Consider the following 14,949-nt stretch of genomic DNA (forward strand, 5'->3'; position numbering starts at 1 on the left):
TGGGTTAAGGCTAATGGGATTAAGATAAACTCTTGGGGGAGATTATTGCTGCCAAGCAGGTTTGGCAGCTAACTTCTCACAGCTCAGCACCAGCACTGGAGGATGTCGAGATTCTGGCGTCATTTTTGAGTCTCCTGTTAATTGTGACTCTAGAGAGCAGGAAGAGTTTTAATTCCCATGTAGAAGAGTTTATATCTTGCTATTTTTGAAGTAATAGATTTTAGCAAAGAGTATTCTAATTTAAACATTTTATTAAATAATTTAGATGTATGACCTGCCATATTCAGTAAGAACTGAGATTGGAATATTTAATGGTAAGGAAAAGGCACCTGATTGGCCAATGCATTTTTGCTACTTGATGATCATATTTGTGCACTCATGCCTGTTACTAACCGGCCACCCTAACCCTGCCTGCTTGCATCCCTACTAATAGTGCATGCACTGAAGGAGGACTGGCTTTGTTGATGCTTGCTGCAATCATTCGGAATACTAAGTGTGTACCCAGATGTGGAACAGGTGGTCACAAGGCTGACCTTGTTACTTCTTTAATTTCCATTCTTTTCCATATTAGGCAAGCTTGAGGTATAGTAGAAAGAGCATACATTATGGAGTCAGACCAGACTGAGTTAGAATTTCAGCTCTTGGTATAACATAGGCTAGGCACAACCTGGCTGATCTGTAAAGTGGTGACATCTGTCTAAATTGTTGAAGATCAAATAGAGAAAGTCCAAGGTTATTCTGTTAGCCAATTACAGTTCTTAATATACAGTGGATCTAAATGAAGGCTAGCTATTTCTCTCTCTCTCTCTTTTTTTTTTTTTTTTTTTTTTTTTTTGAGATGGAGTCTTGCTGTGTCACCCAGGCTGGAGTGCAATGGCGCAGTCTTGGCTCACTGCAAGCTCTGCCTCCCAGGTTCAAGCGATTCTCCTGCCTCAGCCATCTGAGTACCTGGGATTATAGGCACCTGCCACCACATCTGGCTTTTTTTTTTTATTTTTAGTAGAGATGGGGCTTCACCATGTTGGCCAGGCTGGTCTTTTTTTTTTTTTTTGAGACGGAGTCTTGCTCTGTCGCCCAGGCTGGAGTGCAGTGACGCGATCTTGGCTCACTGCAAGCTCCACCTCCCAGGTTCATGCCATTCTCGTACCTCAGCCTCCTGAGTAGCTGGGATTACAGGCGCCCGCCACCACGCCCGGCTAATTTTTTGTATTTTTAGTAGAGATGGGGTTTCACCGTGTTAGCCAAGATGGTCTCGATCTCCTGACCTTGTGATCCGCCCCCCTCAGCCTCCCAAAGTGCTGGGATTACAGGCGTGAGCCATCGTGCCCTGGCCAGGCTGGTCTTGAACTCCTGACCTTAGGTGATCTGGCCGCTTCGACCTCCCAAAGTTCTGGGATCATAGGCATGAGCCATTGTGCCTGGCCTGCTATTTATCATTTTTATCTAGTAGAAAAAAATACTTTTAATCAGATTTCTGTTAGATTCACATGTCAGGGTTTTAAAAACTCATACGCCCGGACCCGGCCTTCTAGGACCCAAGCACAGGAGACCGGGGGTGGAATCCAGGTATCCATATTTTGATTCTGATGCACCACTTGGTTTTCTGAATCTCATTTCTTTCATGGGTTAAAAAGACAATGCTCTGCAGAAGGAGATAACAAATACATTCATATAATTTAGTGAGCCTGAGACTGTCTGTGAGGCGTTAGTCCACTGTACCACAGATAGACCAAATCACTCACATAGTAGCCATAAGCCTGGACACTTTGCTGGCTAATTTCATAGTGTTTGCCTTTTAAACTCTCACCCTTCTTATGTCATGGAAGTAATGCCTTTTTAAAAATAAGCATGAGCTGGGGCACGGTGGCTCATGCCTGTAATCCCAGCACTTTGGGAGGCTGAGGCGGGTGGATCATTTGAGGTCAGGAGTTCAAGACCAGCCTGGCCAACATGGGGAAGCCCCATCTCTACTGAAAATACAAAAAGTTAGCTGGGTGTCGTGATGGGTGCCTATAATCCCAGCTACTTGGGAGGCCAAGGCAGGAGAACTGCTTTAACCCAGGAGGTGGAGGCTGCAGTGAGCTGAGATTGTGCTACTACACTCCAGCCTGGGTGACAGAGTGAGACTGTCTCAAATAAATAAAAATAAGCATGGATATTAAAACTCTTGAGAAATGGAAATAATAAGAAATCAACTCTAGCTATACAATTGAAAAAGTCTGCCATTTATATTCTACTTTTTTTCTTTTCTCTCCTCCTATTCTCTTTTCTCTTCTCTTCTCTTCTCTTCTCTTCTCAGACGGAGTCTCGCTCTGTTCCCCAGGCTGGAGTGCAGTGGCGCAATCTTGGCTCACTGCAAGCTCCGCCTCCTGGGTTCACGCCATTCTTCTGCCTCAGCCTCCCAAGTAGCTGGGACTACAGGCATCCACCACCGTGCCCAGCTAATTTTTTGTATTTTTAGTAGAGACAGGGTTTCACCATGTTAGCCAAGATGGTCTCGATCTCCTGACCTCGTGATCCACCCACCTCGGCCTCCCATAGTGCTGGGATTACAGGCGGGAGCCACCACACCCGCCCCTTTTATTCTTTTAGTTTTTCTAAAAGGCAAGGAGGTACATGAGCATAATTATTTGATATAGACAGATTTGGATCCTTTTGTTTTACTTTACATCATATGCCCGTTCTCATGTGATAATGTAATTTTTAGAGCCATGTTTTTCAGTGACTACATAATGTTTCATCAACCAGATGTATTATTACTCCTAGTTGGATATTTAAGTGGCTTCTGTTTCTACTTGCAGTTTATTTTTAATAAGTAGATAATCAGAACTGTGTCAAGATGACATCCAGTGAGACTTGAACAGAATCACTCCTGAATAGTTGACTCAAAGTCTCTCATAGCCCTAGAAAACTGACGAGAAATCATCAGTTCCTGATAAAATTACACAATTCTACTTCGACCAAAGAGGATCAAAGCCAGATTGGTTGGACTATCATTCTTCTGTTTATTTATTTTATGTATTTTTTGAGACAGAGTCTTACTCTGTCGCCCAGGCTGGAGTGCAGTGGTGCAATCTTGGCACACTGCAACCCCTGCCTCCCTGGTTTAAGCAGTTCTCTTGCCTCAGCCTCCCAAGTAGCTGGGATTATAGGCAGGTGTGGCAACACCTGGCTGATTTTTGTATTTTTAGTAGAGACGGGGTTTTGCCATATTGGCCAGGCTGGTTTCGAACTCATGGCTTCAAGTGATCCACTCACTTCTGCCTCCCAAAGTGCTGGGATTACAGGCATGAGCCACCGCGCCTGGCCCCATCATTCTTAATCACCCTAACATTTTCCCTCTTTCCCAAAAGAGTTGTGTATATCTTTGGGTGAGGATCCTGAAAGTGAAGACATTATCTGAGGAAATAATGGTTTGGGTCTTAAACACTCTGGTTAGAGCTAAGTTTATATGACAGGTATTACATTGTAAAAAGGAGGAAAAGGTTATTTTAAAAAGACACCTGTTAGAACCTGCTTTTTTTTTTTTTTTTGAGATGGAATCTCACGCTGTCGCTCAGACTAGAATGCAATGGTGCGATCTCAGCTCACTGTGACCTCCACCTCCCAGGTTCAAGCGATTCTCCTGCCTCAGCCTCCTGAGTAGCTGGAATTACAGGCACTCACTACCATGCTTGGCTAATTTTTGTATTTTTAGTAGAGACGGAGTTTCACCATGTTGGCCAGGCTGGTCTTGAACTCCTGACCTCAGATGATCTGCCTGTCTCGGCCTCCCAAAGTGCTGGGATTACAGGCATGAGCCACCGAACCCAGCCAGAACCTGCTTTCTAAAAGCACCCTAAACCTCTTTGGTTGCGAATTTATATATTCTTTGCCTTCCAAGGGCTGGTCTTTGAGGATATTGCTTGGAACTAAGTTCATACAGTAGATATTTTATTTAAAACAAAAACAAAAACAAAACAGAAAAGAGACCTCCAATAAAAGGTTTCTTTTTTGTCTGGTTTTTTGCTTTTTTTTTTATTTCAAAATATAATACTTGTCGTATAAACTTAGCTCCAAGCAGTATGCTCAAAGACCAGCCCTTCTTGGAATGCAAATAATATATAAATTCATAGCCAGAGAAGTTTAGAGGTGTTTAAAGAAAACCAGGTTCTTACAGGTATCTTTCTAAAATAACCTTTATCTCTTTTTTACAACAATCAACCAGAGTGTTTAAGACTCAAACCGTTCACTGGTGAAGGAAGGCATTCCCTGAGACCCTAGGTCTGAGAAGAGGGATGGGTGGTGGAGAGGGGGAGGGAGTTTATTCGCCCTGCAGTTGTGCCTGCACCACTTACTTTCAAGGGCATATTTGGATCTGTTACTTGTCAAAGTGGCTATCAGAATCACCTTGGACTTCTTGAAGGGTGAGTTCACAACCGAAAGCACATATTCAAAATTGTTGAAGTAATAAGTAAATCTTCTAGAACCATGCCCTTAGTAATAACATTCCACTTCTAGCTCTTAAATATCCACTTCTGTTTCCTGGATAAGATACTCAGTTCAGGAAGGAACCTGGGTTACATTTGTCAGAGCCCCAAATCTGTGATGAACTGTATCAAGTTCTGTCTTTGGGCTGAGGCTGGTTACTGGAGGTCATCCTCTGTTTCTCTTCTTTTTGTTGTTAAAAAATAAACAAAAACAGACAGGGTCTTGCTCTGTTGCCCAGGCTAGAGTGCAGTGGTGTGATTATAGTCCACTGCAGCCTTGACCTCCTGGGCTCAAGCGAACCTCCCAAGTAGCTGGAAGGTGGAACTAGAGGTATGCGCCACCACACCCGGCTAATTTTTGTGTTTTTCTTATAGAGACAGAGTCTCATGTTGCCTGGGCTGCTCTCGAACTTCTGGGCTCACACCATCATCCTACCACGCCCAGCCTATTTTGTTTTTTTAAATACAATATCTTTTATATGAACTTAGCTCCAAGCATATGCTCAGAAACCAGCCCTTCTTGGAGTGCAGTTAATATACGAGTTCATAGCCAGAAAGATTTAGAGGTGTTTCAGACAAACCAGGTTCTTACAGGTGTCTTTCTGAAATAACCATTTTCTCCTGTTTACAACAAACCAATGTTTAAGACTGAAACAATGGGCCGGGCGCGGTGGCTCACGCCTGTAATCCCAGCACTTTGGGAGGCCGAGGCGGGCGGATCACGAGGTCAGGAGATCGAGACCATCCTGGCTAACATGGTGAAACCCCGTCTCTACTAAAAATACAAAAAATTAGCCGGGTGCGGTGGCAGGTGCCTGTAGTCCCAGCTACTCAGGAGGCTGAGGCAGGAGAATGGCATGAACCCAGGAGGCGGAGCTTGCAGTGAGCCGAGATCGCGCCACTGCACTCCAGCCTGGGTGACAGAGAGAGACTCTGTCTCAAAAAAACAAAAAAGACTGAAACAATGATATCAGATAATGTCTTTGAGGGCCCTCACCCAGGGATTTACAGACTCCTCTGGGGAGGAGGGAAAATGTAATGTGAAGAGCCAGAGTGCGACTGATCTGGCTTTGATCCTCTTTGGTCCACACTGGCTGTGTCACCTTGGGCAAGGAATAGAGCCTCTGAGTCTCCCTCTCTTATTTCTGCTGCCTTAGGATTAGTTAATGGGGGTTCAGTGAGACGATGTGATAAAGTGTTGGTGGATAGTACAGTCTGTGGTGTAAGTAAGTGCTCTATATAATGTCAGCTACCAAGGCTGGGTGTGGTGGCTCATGCTGGTAATCCCAGCACTTTGGGAAGCCGAGGTGGGAGGATTGCTTGAGGCCAGGAGTTCAAGACCAGCCCAGTCAACATGGTGAAACCCTGTCTCTACCAAAAATAAAAAAAAATTAGCCAGGCATGGTGGTGTATGCTTGTAGTCCTAGCTACTCGGGAGGCTGAGGTGGGAGGATCACTTGAGCCTAGGAGGTGGAGGCTGCAGTGAGCTGAGATTGCACGACTGCACTCCAGCCTGGGCAAAAGAGTGAGACCCTATCTCAAAAAAAAAAAAAAAAAATTTTTTTTAATGTTAGCTACTGTGATGAAGTCTCTTTCTGAAAACTAGTTCTGTACAGGTTGCCATAATTCTTTCTCCTTTTTGTGTGTAAACAAAGTCATCGTTTCTTTCAGGGACTGATTCATGTAGGAATAGAGAGGGGCTGGGGAAACCAGACGGGGCAGGTGGGCAGCAGAGTAAGGGATTTCCTTTACGCCCCAAAACACCTTTTTCCCCCTTGAATAAATAATGTGTGTGGATCATAAATAGAAAAATTCAGAGAGGTACAAATCTAAAAATTATGTATATGTGATGTATAAGAAAAAAAGAGCAGCTGTGGAAGGGCTTGGTGGCTGATAGACGTTAGCTCGCATGTGAATACGGATATTAACAAGTAGAAATCTCATCCGTATACACAGTGCGTTTGCATCATGCATTCCCCACCAAGTCATGTCGGTTCCATAGTTTCTGGTAAACTCTGGGCTGAGAAGAGACACGGGCTGGTAGCCCCTTCTGTTTTTGTGGGCCAAGATAATGGGGAAAGGATTGCATTTGCAGTGATTTTCTTATACGTCGTCTTCAAGTCACAGCTACTTCTTTGCCTGAGGATGTAAGAACGGAGGATTGGAAAGATGGTTGCTCTAGATGACTCTTTATGCATCCATCCAACCATCCAAGTGTGCAGCTACAAAATTTATTGAACATCTGCTATTTGCCGGTCACTATTTTAGGTACTGAGGATACATTGTGAACAAGACAGACACAGTCCCTGCCTTCGTTGGCTTCTGTTCTGCTTAGGACAAATCTAAGACAGCCCCTATTCTGTGCATATAGACCACCTTTGACTGCACCATAGGCTGGTGCAATTCTGCACAGTGTCATTGGTTTTATAGTTATCACAAGGCCTGAATTGTCTGAAATGACATTCAGCACCTGAACTCTTTGACACCTTGGCACCTCCATAAATCTAGAAATTTCTCTGAGTCATGGTGCATAGGAAACCCTGAGGGACAACCCAAGAGTAACTGTGAGAAAAAGGATGTTCCAGGGAGTGAATAGATCTCACAGCTCAGAACTGTAGGGACAGGAAGGTGGAAGGGGTGGGAGCTGGAACAAGTCTCCAAGCAGTGAGCTTCCCCAAAGTGCACCAGCGTTTTCAAGCTGTGCTTGCGTAGACGGGAGCAGGTCGAACAGAAATATGGTCAAAACTAGCTCCCGCCAAGGACAAACAGGATGTCATTTTGCACCACAGCAAGTGGGGGAAAGCAGCTCTCAAGCCTAACTGTGAAACGCCCCCGCAAACCACCTCCTCCTCCCACTCCCTCACTGCTGCCTGCCATGGCTACCTCTAACCCAGCAAAGCAAAACTACAAAACATCTCTCTTCTGTCTTACACCAGCCCTAAAATACCTAATGAGGCTCTCATAATTTGCCAGAACCCACATCTGCTAGAGAAGCCAGCCCTTTTGTCTTAATTAGGATCCCCTTGGTTCGCCTACTTGACCGTGGGCCTCATTGAGGCTGTGCCTGTCTTGTTCACTGTTGCGTCCTCAGCAGGTAGAATGGTACCTGGCACCCGGGAGGTGCTCAGTAAATATTTGTTCATGCATAAATGAATCTGAGACCCACTGGCCTCTGGGAAGAGCATAGGAGAGGGGGACAACAGCAAGACATGAAAATGGCATTCGAGGTGTATTAGACAGAGAAGGGGACGTTAATGTTTGCAGGAGACTTGGTCTGCCTCAGTGATGTCAGTTAGCAGTGATTGTGATTCCCCAGGGGACACTCGGCAGCATCTGGAGACAGTTTAAACTTCCCCAGTGATCTGTGATGTACAGGAGACATTTTTGGTTGTCACACTGGGGGAGGAGGCTGCATGTCACTGGCATCTGTTGGGTGACACCTACAATGCACAGGACAACCACAACAAATAATTAAGGCCCAAATGTTGCTGATGCTGAGGGTGAGGTCCTAGTGTTAGTAACAGGAGGAAAACCCAGCAGTCTCGAGGAGAGACCTCTTCCCAGGGCAGCCCAGGGGCCATCAGGAGGGTTCATCTCATGCATTAGAGGCTTTGGGAAGAATGAGGCTTCCTTTCCTCCATCAAAGCAAGCAAGTCCTTTAAAAGCTGCATCTCCAAGGGCTGCTCCGGGCTCATAGCAAGCAACATCAGAGCCCAGAGGCGAGGCTGTGCCACTCAGCTGCCCTCTGGGGTCACAAAGGCTTCACTTGGCTTCTAAGAGCTGATGAAGCCTCTCGCAAGGGACCCTGTGTGCATGGGCTGACCCTGAAACTTCCCAGCCTCTCCTCAGAGCACCCTCAGGTGGCCTCTCGGGGGTTACCCCTCATTGATACCATGTCTCCTCGTGTTTTTGTCCAGACTCCAATTCCAGGGTTTCAGAACCACATCACAGCATCTTTCCTGAAATGCACTCAGACTCAGCCAGCAAAGACGTGCCTGGCCGCATCCTGCTGGATATAGACAATGATACCGAGAGCACTGCCCTGTGAAGAAAGCCCTCTCCCAGCCCTCCACCCCTTCCACCCTGGCGAGTGGAGCAGGGGCAGGCAAACCTCTTCCTTTGCAGACCAAACAGTGAAAAGCTTTCAGTGGAGGACAAAGGAGGGCCTCACTGTGCGGGACCTGCCTTCTGCACGGCCCAAGGAGAACCACTAAAGCTGAATGACCTGTGTCTTGAAGAAGTTGGCTTTCTTTACTTGGGAAGGAAATCATGCCAAAAAAATCCAAAACAAAGAAATACCTGGAGTGGAGAGAGTATTCCTGCTGAAATGCGCATAGGAAGCTTTTGTCCCTGCTGTTAATGCGGGCAGCACCTACAGCAACTTGGAATGAGTAAGAAGCAGTGCGTTAACTATCTATTTAATAAAATGCGCTCATTATGCAAGTCGCCTACTCTCTGCTACCTGGATATTCATTCTTATGTATTAGGAGGGAGCCTGCTCTCCTTCAGACTTGCTGCAGAATCATTTTGTATCATGTATGGTCTGTGTCTCCCCACTCCCCTCAGAACCATGCCCATGGATGGTGACTGCTGGCTCTGTCACCTCGTCAAACTGGATGTGACCCATGCCGCCTTGTTGGATTGTCGGAATGTAGACAGAAATATACTGTTCTTTTTTTTTTTTTTTTTAAACAACGTAATTGCTACTTGATAAGGACCGAACATTATTCTAGTTTCATGTTTAATTTGAATTAAATATATTCTGTGGTTTATATGAAAACTTCATAATTCTCGGAGACAGATTGTGGAATGTGTGTGTGTGTGCGCATGAGTGTATGTGTGTTGCCACTCAACCAGATAGAATCGTGGCTGGGACATCTTGGGGGAGAGGGTCTAATTGTAGCTGTAGGAGTTTGAAGAAACAGAGAGCAAGGTTGCAGCAGTGAAAAAGGCCACCAGGTGCCCCAGAGATCTCCTAGCCTGGCCATCCTCAGTGCAGGTTCTGGTCAAGGCTGCACCCTTGGTCCTCCCAGTGCTGGCATCCCTTTCTTTCCATCTAGAGATACTCAGACTCCCGGGGGCAGCTCACAGGAGCTCCGCCCCACCGGGTTGGTGCATTCGTCAGCAGTTGTGAATTGCCATAGAGAGCCCTTTTCCCAATGGCTGGTGCTTTCATGCCCTATCCAAGGCGTGAAAATTATCCCGTCTTTCCCAGGATTGAAATACTAGGGAAGAGCCGATGGGGAATTGGAGCAAAGCGAGACTGAGGCTCTGGATGGCTGGTCTCACGATAGCATGTCCCCTGTGGCCCAGATAAAGCCATTTTCTCTTGGGAACAGAGTGGGACATGCTGCCGGAGTTGCTGCCCTGAGCCTTCTATTGATCGAGTTTGCTAGGTGTGTCAGTGTCTAAGTCACTGCTTAGAAGACACTGGGCCTCTTTCCACTACGAACTGACTTAAGCCTGATTTAAAAAGGGGAACCACAGTTTCCTTTTGTTTTTTTGAAACAGATCTCACTCCGTGGCCCAGGCTGGAGTGCAGTGGCACAATCATAACTCACTGCAGCCTCCAAACTCCTAGGCTCAAATGATCCTCCCAACTCAGCCTCCCGAGTAGCTGAGACTACAGGTGCATGGCAATACACCCAACCAATTTTTAAATATTTTTTTTTCTAGAGACAGGGATCTTTCTGTGTTGCCCAGGCTGGTCTTACAATTCTGGCTTCAAGCAATCCTCCTACTTCAGCCTCCGAAAGTGCTGGGATTACAGGCATAAGCCACCATGCCCAGCCCACATTTTCATCTTTACTCAGTTTCCTATGCCCTCAAAGTACTCCCTATACTTATTAATTACCTTGAAAATTTGCTCCCATATCTTGAATTTTCATCGGCTTAAGGCTCACTCTTCCCCTGTGCCACCTGTGTATTGTTAATTTTCTATACCCTCCTTTAGCCACAGAACAAACCCTGCAGAGAAAGAAGCCTCCGTGTAGGCTGATGCTCCATGTTGAGCACTTCCTCCAGGAGCCTGGCTGTCCACGGTCAGGTGTCTCCGTGGAGCCTCGGAGATGCTCCCATGGTGATGCCTGAGCTTGTCCTCCAGAGGAAGCAGGGATGTGGGCGCTTGTCAAGGAGATGCTGTTGGCACCTGGGGACGAGCAACATCCATGCTGACATCCTGCCCAGAATGTAGCATGTGTTCATCATTGCTGATTCTGAAATACAGCAAACCATACCTCAGTATTTTAAGAGCTTCATTCAGTTTTTACTCTCCTGTTGTTTGCAGCAATCTTCCTACCCTCACAGCTGCAAACTTCAAAACAATGAAAGTCATTTGACTCTGTGTATGTGTCAAAGGTAAAGATCACACTTTGGGAGGCCAAGGTGGGCAGATCACTTGATGTCAGGAGTTCGAGACCAGCCTGGTCAACATGGTGAAACCCCATCTCTACTAAAGATACAAAAAATTAACTTGGCATTGTGGTGGGCGCCAGTAATCCCAGCTACTTAGGAGGCTGAGACAGGAGAATCACTTGAACCTGGGCGACAGAGACTACAGTGAGCCCAGATCAAGCCAGTGCACTCCAGCCTGGGCAACAAAGTGAGACTGTCTCAAAAAAAAAAAAAAAAAAAAGGACCAAACAACTGTCTGGAGCGGGATACGTGGCTCAGCATCCCACCGGCAGGGCCAGGAGAGGCACCTGGATCCTCTGGATCCTCTTTCTTTCCCATTCCTGTGGCCTGGGATTCCTTCTGCTGGAGGCATTGTACTGTGTTGGCACTGCACATTAAGTACACCATTTCCAGCCTGCCCACCATCAGAGAGGCAGAGAATCTGAACCCGCAGTGGCCATTTCTGGCCATCCAGAAGGACACTGGCCATCTGCCCTTCAGATTGTTTCCTTCCCTTCTCTACACAGTAGTTTCTCATAGAATGTTCTAGGCCCTTGCGCTCAGACTTCGTGTCCCTGCTCCCCCACCTGCACCAAACCTCCCTGGTCAGGCACCGGTTCCTCTCACTACCCCCTGCGGTTTAGCACTCACTTAGCATTCTGGAAGGAGCTTGCCCTGCACCCAGCACTGGAGACTGCAGAGGCTCAGAGTAGACCCCTGGCTGCCTTGGTTTTGCCGAGTTCCACCCTGTGGTCATTCCAAGAGTTCAGATGCGCTGGGTGCGGTAGCTCATGCCTGTAATCCCAGCACTTTGGGAGGTCGAGGTGGGCGGATCACAGGGTCAGGAGTTTGAGACCAGCCTGGCCAACATGGCAAAACCCCATCTCTTCTAAAAAAAAAATTATATATATATATGTGTGTATACATACACACACACACACACAAAATTAGCCAGGTGCAGCGGCTCATGCCTGTAATCCCAGGACTTTGGGAGACTGAGGTGGGTGGATCACTTGAGGTCAGGAGTTTGAGACCAGCCTGGCCAACATGGTGTAACCCCACCTCTACTAAAAAAAAAAAAAAAAAAAAATTAGCCTTGTGTGGTGACACATGCCTGTAGTCCCAGCTACTTGGGAGGCAGAGGTTGCAATGAGCCAAGATCATCTACTGAACTCCAGCCTGGGTGACACAGCGAGACTCTGTCTCCAAAAAAAAAAAAAATTCAGATGCCATTGGAGTGACCCCATCCCTGGACCATTGTGATGGCCCTGGTTCTCTGGGAGCTCCGTGGATTGACCCCCGTTCCTCTGTTGGGGCTGCAGTTCTCAGTGTTCTCCCAAGCCCAGTAAGTCCCACAAGTGCTCCTGTTTGAAGGTCTTAAGACAAACCCTCCTGGTTTCTCCCTGAGGTCTCCTCCCACCATTTTCCCACCATATTCCAGCGCCTCTGGCCTCTGGGACCCACAGTCTCAGGGTTTTGCATCAGACTGGGCAGCAAGCACCTCACTCATAGGGATGCTTCTCAGCCAAGTGCTTGCACTTTCCTCGTATCTCATCGGTGGAGCTAGAGAGGAGATGTGCTGGTGCAGGGAAGCCACAGGCTCTGGTGCAGCCAAAAGACGGGTGACCAAGACCACTAGAGCTGCCAGCTAAGGGAGGGGAGCAAGTCAAGGACCCCCTTAGTTTCCCTCCTGCCCACAGCAGGCTGCACACGTGGCCATCCCCACCCTGTCCCACATGGGTTCGCACAGGCGTGGGCCCTGAGTCTCTTCCCCAGCAGGCAGGACCCCTGTCTCCCGGCACAGAGCTGTGAGTGTCCTGCCACCACCGTGGATTCTGTGGAGTAGAGAAAACCTGCCTGCAGAGGGAGAAGTCAGCAGATATGTGGAGAGGCAGAGACAAAAGATAAGAGGGAGAGAGTGCAGGGCTTGGTTTTTAAAACACCCCCCCGCCCAACACAGCTCCGGGTTTGTGTCCCTGAAGCCATTCTGCATTTCTTGCCTTTGTATGCTCACAATAAAGTGCTTGATTGTTTTTGGCACAAACGTTCCTCTTTGGGTTTGTTTCTCTTACTGGCAACCAAATACTTCTACTTGATACCCTCCAAAGGAGGTACATGGCTGTGTAGACCCCACACAGCTGTGCAGGCAACTGTCCTCCTCCCATACCCTCTCCAGCCAACCCCTCCTTTACATCCACACATGCATTCACACACCATGCCCCTCATGTCAGTTATCCAGTGCAGCATGACAGATGACCACATACTTAGCAGCTTACAACAACACATGTTCATTTTCTCATAGCTCCTGTGGGTCAGGAGTCCAGGCACAGTTCCTCTGGGTCCTCTGTCCAGGATCTTCATCTGCTGCAGTCAAGGCAGCAGCCAGGGCTGGGGTCTCATCTCGAGGCTGGCCTGGGGAAGGATCCACTTCCCAGGAAGTAGGGATGACTGCGGGTCACCTTAGGGCCTATCCTTCACACACGAAACATCATCACAAATGACATGTGGGGAGGGGATATTTGATACAAGGAAGAACCTCCCCCAACCTAACAAAAAACATCAGGGTTCTGTTTTCATTCTTTCTACTTGTATTTGAATTTGGGGTTTTTTGTTGTCTTTCTGTTTGTTTGAGATGGAATCTTGCTCTCTCGCCCAGGCTGGAGTGCAGTGACATGATCTCGGCTCACTGCTACCCCCGCCTCCCAGGTTCAAGCCGTTCTCCTGCTTCAGCTTCCCAAGTAGCTGGGACTACAGGCACCCACCACCATGCCAGGCTAATTTTTGTACTTTTAGTAGAGATGAGGTTTTGATATGTTGGCCAGGCTGGTCTTAAACTCCTGACCTCAGGTGATCCACTCACCTCAGCCTACTAAAGTGCTGGGATTACAGATGTGAGCCACTGCACCTGGCATGAATTCAGTTTCTATGCATATCTGTAAATTGTATTTGCACTGCACTGGTTTTTTAAATTGATAAAAGTTATGGTATATGACATGTTTTTGTATATGTATACGTTGCAGAATGGTTAAATCAAGCTAATTAACATATCCGTCACCTCCATTATCATTTATTTTTTGTGGTGAGAACATTTAAAATCTCTCGGCTGGGCACAGCAGCTCACACCTGTAATCCCAGCACTTTGAGAGGTTGAGGTGGGTGGATTGCTTGAAGCCGGGAGTTTGAGACCAGCCAGGGCAACATAAGACCCCCATCTATCAAAAAAAATTAAAATTAGCCAGGTGTGGTGGCCAAATGCCTGTAGTTCCAGCTACTCAAGAGGCTGAGGCAGGAGTTCAAGGCTGCAGTGAGCCATGATCATGCCAATGCAGTCCAGCCTGGGTGAGAACGTGCAAGACCCTGTCTGTAAAAAAATAAAAATAAAAAGGCCAGATGTGGGGGCTCACACCTGTAATCCCAGCACTTTGGGAGGCCAAGGCAGGTGGATCACATGAACCCAGGAATTGGAGACCAGCCTGGGCAATATGGCAAAATGCCCTCTCCACAAAATACAACAACAAAAATTGCCAGGCATGGTGCTGCATACTTGTAGTCCCAGCTACCCAGGAGGCTGAGGTGGGAGGATCACCTGAGCCTGGGACTTCGAGAATGCATTGAGCCATGATCGCACCCTGTGTTCCAGCCTGGGCAAAAGAGTGAGATCCTGTCTCAAAAAAAAAAAAAAAATGGAATGCAAAGGATTGCAGAGTTCATCCTGAGAGTGGGAAGGTCTCTGAGTCTCTGAAGGATTCCAAGCAGAGGATTGGCTTGATCCGAGTTGCTCACCCTGCCAGTGGCTGGAGAATGGAAAAGACTGGATGTGAGAAGGCCAGTCAAGTGTCCGGGCAGAGATGGGGGTGGCCTGAGCTATCATAGTGACAGCTCAGTGTGTCCCCGCTGAAACACACTATTGACCCCAGCCAGAGGCAACAGAGGTCTTGGTGTGAGGGGCAGGCTTGGACAGGGAGCTCAGGACTGTAGTGGAAGCCTCCCATACCGCCCACTCCCCTGCTTTGGGCCTTGGAGGCAGAAGCTCAGCCTCCCTGGTGAAGACTCCTTCTTGAGCCCACTTGCTCCAGAACCATCCCAA

At 47.4% G+C, this 14,949-nt stretch overlaps 1 protein-coding gene across 11 annotated transcripts in view; it reads left to right on the top strand.

Annotated features, from left to right (window-relative positions):
• Positions 1–9,249, top strand: part of ARHGAP17 (Rho GTPase activating protein 17) — a 96,437-nt gene extending 87,188 nt beyond the window's left edge. For 7 of the 11 annotated variants that reach the window (XM_055297736.2, XM_055297739.2, XM_063612069.1 and 4 more), the window contains one exon: positions 8,387–9,249. In XM_055297736.2, the coding sequence (XP_055153711.1) occupies positions 8,387–8,517 (131 nt within the window). In that variant the 3' untranslated portion in view covers positions 8,518–9,249. Of the gene's footprint in view, positions 1–265; positions 315–8,386 lie in introns of all 11 variants that reach the window. The other 4 variants (XR_008660929.2, XM_055297738.2, XM_063612066.1 and 1 more) reach the window with 2 other exon arrangements.
• The last annotated feature ends 5,700 nt before the right edge of the window (positions 9,250–14,949 follow it).

The sequence above is a fragment of the Symphalangus syndactylus genome, chromosome 11, assembly GCF_028878055.3.
Source record: "Symphalangus syndactylus isolate Jambi chromosome 11, NHGRI_mSymSyn1-v2.1_pri, whole genome shotgun sequence".
Taxonomy (NCBI): domain Eukaryota; kingdom Metazoa; phylum Chordata; class Mammalia; order Primates; family Hylobatidae; genus Symphalangus; species Symphalangus syndactylus.